Source organism: Toxoplasma gondii, chromosome Ia (genome assembly GCF_000006565.2).
Source record: "Toxoplasma gondii ME49 chromosome Ia, whole genome shotgun sequence".
In the NCBI taxonomy this organism is placed as follows: Eukaryota; Apicomplexa; class Conoidasida; order Eucoccidiorida; family Sarcocystidae; genus Toxoplasma; species Toxoplasma gondii.
This window is the reverse complement of record NC_031467.1, coordinates 1,562,695-1,571,612: the sequence shown is the minus strand read 5'-3', so window position 1 is coordinate 1,571,612 and position 8,918 is coordinate 1,562,695. Positions and strand designations below refer to the sequence as shown.

General features: G+C 49.5%; 2 protein-coding genes across 2 annotated transcripts in view; one reads left to right on the top strand and one right to left on the bottom strand.

Annotated features, from left to right (window-relative positions):
- TGME49_295710 (HECT-domain (ubiquitin-transferase) domain-containing protein) overlaps window positions 1–740 on the top strand; it is a 35,515-nt gene extending 34,775 nt beyond the window's left edge. The window contains exon 17 of the mRNA XM_018782283.1: window positions 1–740. This exon is cut by the window's left edge and continues 204 nt beyond it. The gene's annotated coding sequence lies outside the window, so the exon portion shown is untranslated.
- A 1,318-nt stretch (window positions 741–2,058) lies between these two features.
- Window positions 2,059–8,555, bottom strand: TGME49_295720 (sulfite oxidase, putative). Its single transcript, XM_002371470.2, has 7 exons — window positions 6,544–8,555; window positions 5,597–5,783; window positions 5,202–5,246; window positions 4,913–5,003; window positions 4,286–4,585; window positions 3,154–3,297; window positions 2,059–2,380 (listed from the first exon to the last, which is right to left on the bottom strand). Exons 1-7 carry the CDS (start codon window positions 8,125–8,127, stop codon window positions 2,194–2,196), a joined length of 2,538 nt encoding a protein of 845 aa, XP_002371511.2. The 5' UTR covers window positions 8,128–8,555; the 3' UTR covers window positions 2,059–2,193.
- Between the last annotated feature and the right edge of the window lie 363 nt (window positions 8,556–8,918).

Here is an 8,918-nt window from a genome sequence, read left to right as displayed (position 1 = left end):
GAAAGTGTCAATCTCCCTCCGTATGATTTAGATTGATGGTCACTTGCTGGCACGGAAAACGGGGGAAGAAAGTCAAGCCGTCCGCACTGCTCGCTTCGTCTTCTGTGTGTCCTACCCTTGGTGCTTTGTTTTTTTCGTCTATGCTCTTTCTGCCCGGTCTCTGCGTGCGACGGTGGCGTGCGTTAAACGAATCCAAGCTCGGTGATCTACACCCTGCGTACTCACAAATAACTTCACTTATGTACGCGTATGCAAGTGGCTACGTTTCTGTCTTTTGTGATCCGTTCCTTTAAATTACCTTCGAGACTAGACGTCGAATGACCTCTCGTTTGACTCTGGCGCAGAGGTATATCTGTGCTGTTTTTTCGCAAGCGCGAGATCTCAGCAATTCTTTATAGCGCGCCCGCCGCAAGAAGTGTGACTGCGTTCTACCTCTTTTCGTGTGCCGTCGTTGCAAGTGGTGCTTTGGCCTGTTTACTTTTTGTTTTGAGAGCGACGTGTCTGTTGCGTGGGAAAAGCGATACGCGCTGTAACCAGCATGGAATCGAGGAAAGAAATCAGCTCCAGCCAATGGGGAAACACTTCCGCTCCGGGGGTGGAAGTCGCTCGGGTTGTCCTTTCATTGAACGCGCTCTTTGTTTCTCTAGATCTAGTTTTTTTCCTCGACCAGGAACTTTCACAGCGGTGTAGCACTTTACATTTTTGAACGTTTATTTACTCGCAAACACTCATCAGTCCAGGTTTGTACGAATCCTTTGTCTGGTTTCCACTGTAGTTCAGGAGATGTTTTGTGTGCGATAGCCTGCAAAATCATCTTGAGCTAGGCAGCACGGCACTCCACCTGTTGTACTATTACAGATATGGGAGAACTATGCGTGGACGGACTTCTGGATAAAACTTGTGGCCACACAGACACTTCCAATTTCACATGCTTGTTCTTTCGTCTGCTAAAATACACAGCGGTCACACACAAGCTGTCAGCTACAGGACAAAAAGAGTAGAGCAGGTGTATACATACACAGGATCTCATACGCCTGAAACACTCCAGCTGATGGTTGTGTGTTTCATAAAGCCGGCACACGTGCCACGAAATGGCCTGGGAGAATATCGTTTACTGTTTGGGAGTTACCTCAAACTCGCAGCTATCGAAAATCGGTAGGTGCGTCGTTTGCAGCTTCCTGTTAATCTTTCCCGTTTGGTCGTGAGGCGCTTTTCTTCGCAAGGAGAGGCGACACGTAGAATGTCACGGCATGCCAGGAGTTATTGACACACCCACGGACGTTCCAAATTGGCTTGCATGACTCCGGTTGTGAATTGCTTTGTGAATCGACCGCGCGACAGACCGCATGGACAGGAATAAGATTCCAGCCCAGCTTTTTCTCGTTTCCCTCTTTTGGCGGAGAAGCAGAGTTACTCAAGGAGTCACTGTGCTGGCCCTTTGTTCCAGAAGAAAAGGACGACGAAGCCGCTATAGCAGACAGAACCTCAGGCGTCGGGAGAGGAAGTGTGGCTGTCCAGAGAACCCTGTCCAGGATGAAAAAATAAGATGGAGACGGATCAGCCATGATATTGCTGAGGCCTCGGGAGACGACGCGGATCGTTAAGGGGAAGAAACGGCAAACATGGTTCATGTATAGTTACACAAAGTAAGAATGCGTACGTATCACGGAAATAAAAAGAATAGAGGCACAGTCGAACCTTTACGAAAAAAACCTAAAAAGTAAACAACTTTAATATGCATTCCTAGATCTATATACGTGCCACACCTGTCTCGGTTTTGCCATTCTGGCCATTTGTTCTTCTAGCCTGTCATGTGTCGGTCTACGGATCCATCTACATCTACGCAATTGTGTATCCTTGAAGCACTACAAGCATGGTCTTGAATTCGGGTGAACAGTGCTGCAAAGGCGGGTGGGCTGACAAATCCACAGGGTGCAAAAAAGATTTCCTTCACCCCTTTCAGTATTTCTTTACTTTAAGGAGTCGCCGCAACCGACCCTGCGACCCGAGGGTTGCGGATTCCCCGTTTTCTTGCCTTCTGTGACTCTCCAGTTATTTTCCTGTGTCGCCCTGTCGTGAGCAGCACCGTGTCTGTTTCAGTTTCAGACGTTTAGTCTATCACGATCGAATTCATACGCCGGAAAAACAGGGTGGCCTTGTTTCCGAGGAGGTCGAACTCTCTTCGATCTTCTCTTACCATGACCACGCCTTTTCTTCGTGTGTTCCGTCTGCCTGGTTCTCCATCTTCGTCCCTGCCTCTTCTTCGTTTTCCTTCCCGCTGGGACGACGCTGAAGTTCTGCTTCCGTCCAGGTCTCTCCGCCATCCAGAGACACATCTACACGCACGACACTCCGTCCTCCTCCACACCATGCATAGCCCCTGAGGAACGGCATTCGAAGGGATGGATGTTTCTGAAATTGTCTGCAAAGAGATGGGGATTTATGAAGTCATCGGCGTCGTCCTGTTGCCTCGAACGAGGCGACAGCGGCAACCGAAAAGAGCGTTCTGTTGTCATCGATACCGAGTGACGATGCACCTTTGGGTGGAGGGTTCTCTGCGATGGAATTTCCTCTGCACCGTGAATGGCTAACGTTTCGACCCTGTATTCTTTGGAGCCATACATCGTGGAATTCTTGAAGATGCAGACACTATCGCGGGACGCTCGCCCTCAGACAGAAGGTATCCCAGTTGCTTTTGGCATGCAATGTCGAAAAACGGATCAACAGAGAAACACAACAGTAGATTTGTATGTATGACCTGGCGAAAACTGAGTTAGACAGATGTACGTGTACTTCGCTACTTCTTCGGGTTCGCCGCTCCAGATACAAGTGTTCGTTCAAACGTAGGAGAGCAGTTAAAGAAAATTTTCTTGCTCATTTAGATACCCGCACACCTGCAGGCAGGTGTACACAATGTGTGCAGATCTACGCATGTCGAGCCTTTCCTTTGTAGATACTTACAGTTACACATGTATGAGATGCACTTCGGGATTCCTGAATACATTCAATCACCGGCTCACGTTTCCGGATACGGGCCTCACGAGAGACATAGCGAGAGGGACCCATGAGGCACTACAAGACCATGAACAGATAAAAAGGTGAGATCGTTTGTCCTCTGTCACAGTTAATTGGATGAAGAAACGGGGCGCTTACTTTAGATCGACTTCTTCTGTGCCAGGAGGCAGAATTGATTCTGAAGTTGGGAGACAAATAGCCGACTGGACGGGAAGGTCCACAATAGAAGGCTTGGATCTCCATTCATCCGTATTTGAAGGCTCGTCCGAAGGTGACATGATTCTAAGTTGTGGCAACAGAAAACAGACGAAAGAGAAGAATGCTTCCTACGGGTGTCCCAGCCTTGTTCGGTGGCCTCGCTCCGTCCTGTACTCGCAATTGACGTTGCACCGGTACTTGCTCTTTAGATCACTCTCATGCTCCTTCCTTCTCTGTAAGCAGCTTCTTCTGTTTCTACTTCCTGCCCTCTACCGTTTCGTTTGATTTCTTCTCTGAAACTTGGTTGAAAGTGGAGGAATCCAAGTGCTCAACAGCATGCACTTCCCTTCACCCAGAACAGTTACGGTAAGTCTTCTGCTGATTTTAATGGGATCACTTACGTTGCTTGTCACGTTGGTAACTCACCATTCCAGCCTTCCTCTCTTGTCCCCTCTATCATGTTGAATATATCTCTATTTCGGTGCTCGAAAGCATCTATAATGATCCTGTCTCCTAATTCTGAGTTTCTGTCTTCACGGCGTTTCGGAGGTACTTCAGGAATGCCCCATTCGGCATATGTGTTGTTCAGCCGCAGTCTGTTCTGTGACTCCACCCTCGAGTACGTTCAGGAAGTTCATTGTGAGGCTTCACTTCCTTCATTTCTTCCCCAGTTGCTTTTCAGGATTCGCTTGTTTTCCTCCTAGTTCCGGCACATCCGCCGTAAAACAAGCGCGAATGCCCGTTCTATCAAAATGCTGCAGTGCCGCAAGCACTTGGCACCTCACTTACCCTCGAAGGTGCTCTCCCCCCCCCCTTTGGGATGCTTATCTCCGTGTTTTTTCGGAGGATCTCTATTTTGGTTAACCTTTCTCAGGATTTTCAACTTCTTATCTTATTTTGTCTTTTGCTACACTGACAGAATCACTCTGCTACCGGTGTTTGAAAGCATCTGATACGCCAGGGTGTCTTCGCTCAGCCTGTTCATCGTTTGGAGCAACTCGTGTGTGACACTCCAACCCCTTCATACTCAAATTTTGCGCGACTGTTTTCTCTGAACAGTGAGTTGCCGTACTTGTAATCCTGTTGTTGCCAGTGTGAGCCGCACTCTCGTGGACTGAGTGTTATCTTTTTTAGCCACTTTACCGATCGCGCGCCCACAGTCCCAGGAACCAGCACACGGACTGGAGCTCCGTGGTCAATCGGGAGGTCTTGGCCATTCATTTCGTAGACGAGAAGAACATCTCGACTGCCGAAACTCGTAGTCGAGCAAAAAGGGTCTGCCGGTTCCCCTCCACCGACTGTTTGCCCTAAAAGAGCTCGGTGAATCGGAATTGAAGCCGCATAGTAAGTGTGTGTTAGAGGATCACAGTCGCTGGCGTGTGGAGAAAAAGAAAACAGATCAGCCGCCCACACCGTGTGAGAGAGATGATGAGGGTAACTTACCTAATTCCATCAAGAAGTGAAATGCAGCGAGCCGACGTGATGTGTGCACGTGGTCGGAGACGAAAAAAAAGTATTGAGGATATGAGAGACGGATCATTAGATGAAGACGTGAAATTCATTCATTCGCTGAGGTGACTTCCCACCCCGCTTCAAAGTAGCGCATGTGCGTGTCCGTTTCATTGGATTTGACACTCCGGATAGGTCCTACCTACTTTCGGTTTTTCTCCCTGTTATCTCCTACCACACGTTTACTCACTGGCCTTCGAAGTGGATATGTCGAATGCCCAGCCTTCTCGCTTCCTCCTCGCCAAAGCCACAGTGCCTCAGCACATCCGCGAGGAGACACCCTAGCAGCGCACACAACAAGCACGACCGATTTTGTTAATGCCCGACTCGGTGTTGTCCAGAGGCAACGAGAGAGGCGCGGACGTTCTGCCTACGTTTCACAGTCAAAACCCCCCTGTCGATTTCCATTTATCTACACAGAAGCAATTTTGTGAAGGAAGTACGAGCATGCATGCCAATGAGCAGAAAAACGACCATACCTGTCCACAGGGCATTGCCGATCGCACCCCCGCACCATTCAAGACCTGAAAAGAAGACGAAGCAACACGACATACAAAAGCGTAGCTCTCACTGTCGATGGTGCAAATGACGCGCCGAGACGAAAGCGAACAAGAAACAATGGGGAAAAGGAGACACCGGGGAAGGCAGGTCCAGGCCGACTCCTCGTAAGGAAGAGGTGTGACAGAAAAAAATCTGACAAAAGCAGAGGCATAGTGCTTTTCTGAGATAGGCAAACACGTTCAGACAGGCATATGCGCACAGTGCAATTGTAGGCATACAGATTCACGAGTACTGTATCGGTGAAGGTTCATCTAGGTTTATCACTGTAGAAGAGAGTGAACGCGACGAGTAGGTGGCCAGCTTGATCCTTTACCTTTGACCCGTTTCCCGCTTTTTCTGTTGAAATCCTCTCGTCGGTTCCCGGCACACTGGAGTGTACAGGGGAGGTGGTGAGGGTAAAATTTAGTTTGCAAATCCGAAAGGGTGAAGGAAGCGAAACGTTTCTTTTCTCCATTTGGGAGCTCGATCTCAATCTCGACCTCATATTTCTCCTTATCAACCTGAACAGACACAAGAAAAAAAGCGTGCACCAGTCAAACGCAGGTCCACGCCGTTTCCACAGCAGATAAACGCAACATGCATGTGGTAGTCGAGAAAAGAATGTAAACATCCCTATGCGCGTGTGCGGTTTCTAGTTTACCGGATCCAGACACAAAACAAATAAATTATATATGATGAGCTCATTCGTGTACATTGTAAAGGGAAAAACTGCAACACCAGAATTTCACGGGCTGACGATCGAATTCTCTCAGTAGATTTACTATGAGGAACACAGGAGTACATATTCTACGCTGAGAATAAGCGCCAAAATCGTGAGCACACTGCCCTGCAAACACGCGCACCACGTCACATGCGAATAACAGCATTTGACGAAGCCCATATGTCCGTGCATGCAAAACTCTATGCAATTACACAAGGTGTCAAAATACATGCATAACTGCCTGCAGGTAACGAGATGGCGATATCTTTTTACTCAAGTGTGGAATCCTCCCAGTCCCTATACAGCCCTAGACCCGCGCGCAAAAACGACATCAGACAGAGAAGGAAGATAACGTTCTCACTTCAGAACCGACATTGTCTACTTCCGATACCATTTCCCAATAAACGTGGTCACGACAAAATCATGGAATACATGCGTTTCGGTAGTTGACGAGAGTTTAAGATTTCCCCGCGTGAGATTCCAAAACACTTGGAGCACACACGAGCGCATTGGATCTGCGCGCATAATTTAGACTTTCTCGGCAAGAATTCGTTCGTTACCTGTGGGACCGGCAGGTGGTTTCTGACAAAAAACAGGTCATTCGGTGTGAAGAAATCGTCCGTTAAAAGGGCAAGAGGCGTCTCAGCATTGAAGGGCTTCTCACTTCGTACAACTAAAGCAGGGTGCCGCACGGGCTCGTTTCCATAAGCGTCTCCGAGGGGAGAGTCAGATGCTTCTTCCAGTTTTGCGATATTGCCAATTCTCATCGATTCTAGAAGTTCGTGAACAGACGCCAAGTTGTGCTGGCCATAAACTCTCCAAAACGGATCTAGGTCCCTGCCTACAGCTAGGAGGAGACGGTCTCTTCCTCCGGGATGTTTCTCCAGGAAATCGGTCACATCGTAGACTCCATGTCGATACGCGACCCACAGCCGCTTCCCCTCTCCCACTGCCCCGTGCTCTTTCACGTCCGACACTGTGTAAAATGGCAGGTCCTCTCGCAGCTCGCCTGCTAAAGGAAATGAAGAAGGAGCCGAGGCAGTCGACAGAGAAGGAGATGATGAGGGAGACGCTGGTAGAGCAGATGAGGAAGATTCAGAGGAAGGAGACGCGGGAGACTGCGAAGCCGTCGGTTCGGAAGAAGCGAGGACAGCAGGGGCAGGACCAGGCGGGAAACTCTTGCAAAGCGCGCCTTCTGCTCGGCAAAGGTGCGGCCACAAGAACGTTTTCTCTTGGAAACACCGGGAAGCGGAGCGAGTGAGAGGAGAGGACGACGAAGCTCCAGAAGGGCGGTGAGAAAAGCAGACGGGAGACACAAGAAAAAGCGCAACGACAGCAAGGGGCCACACGTAGAAGGAGACGCCATCTTGACGGTACTTATGGGCACTTTGTCGTCTTCTGTCGTTAGGTTCCATGTCCAATACCTTGCCCTCTTGGCTTGCTCTGGGTGTTCCACCTGTATCGCTCGGATGTCTACCCCATTTGAGAAAGCTGGGCGGCCCTAAAAAGGAATCCAAACAGACATAAGACTCTGTGAGGAAAAGAAAGGACGATGCACGCGAAGACAAAGGAAAATCACGGGCAGGGCATCCCGTGGTAAAAGAAGAAGGTGCTGAGGCGTTCGGTCCTCTGTCTGTAGGAAACGACGGTAGGGTGCGCCTTTGAAGACAGGGTAGACGGCAGAAAGCAACAGACAGAGATACTGGGAGAGGGTAGCGGCTAGACAAAAAGACACTTGCGAGACATGATAGAGGATTTGACCTTTGAGCTTGAGAGCTTGTTGGTTTCTGCGTCAAGTGTGACGCGGGAGAGGGCCGTTCCCCATTCGCTTTGGGTTTGTCTCTTGAGGCCGCACATTTGTCCACTTCATATATGTGAACTTTGTTGTTTGCTCTGGCCGCGGGCAAAGAGGGAAAGGACGACCACCCTGTCTGAGATGGAGGAGCCGTTCTCACAAGGGACTGAAACGGTCTCACGCCACCTCTGACAACGACATGCGAAACAGATACAGAAAAGCGCGGCGCGTAAAAAGGTACAAGAAACGGAAGGAAAGGTGGCGGCGAAGACACGCATCGGGGCATGCACCGACGGAAAAGGCGTGACGGATGCAGAGATGGAGATGGTGAAGACGAGACGGAAGTCATTTTTGCCAGCAGCAGAAGGAAGGAAAGAGCGGAAAATACGACATTGGGCCATCTCCGCCCTCCTCTCCGGTAGGTGAGAGGGAACAGAGGCGAACAAGAGACCCTGGGAAAAGGACAAGAAACCACGGAGAAAACGTCCGGAGAGTTAGACCAGGGCTTTTAAATAACCGTTCCGCGCTTGCCTTCACGCAAGGAACACGCAAAAGGAAAAAGTAGACCAACCAAGGGAACCGCAAGACCCGTTCGTACCATGCAAAGTAAGCGGAGGCTGAAACATTTCAGGTCCCAACAAAGCTTACGAGAAAAATTCCGTCGCTTACCTAAAGGATCGTATACTCGATAATCGCACAGGAACAATACATACTGGTCTGGCCCAGCGGAAAAGCAAGAAACTCAGGGTGCCACGTAGAAGTCACATCTCAGGATTGCAACGTTCGATATTCCATCTTGTTCATTCGGAGGACCCCCAGAAGATAAATGCTCCAGACTGCTTTGTGCTATTTCATTTTGCAAAGAAGACAACCATTTCCACGTGTCTACGAAGCGGAAGTGTGACAAGGTCCGTCTCCAGGGGCCCGGAGACACGGAGAAAAACGGGAGAGCAACTCGGTGTCTCCTTTCCTTGACAAGCTGGGCTCGAGAGGCGTTTTTTCTGGGTTTTTTGCCAGAGACTCGCCAAGCAGGACGCAGTGTTAAAATCCCCTGCAAGAATCACTTTCTGTGAATTCGTGCAATAATGCCTAGGGACAGTGAGCCTCTAGAGCAGATCAGGAGACTGGCAGCGATTAGGC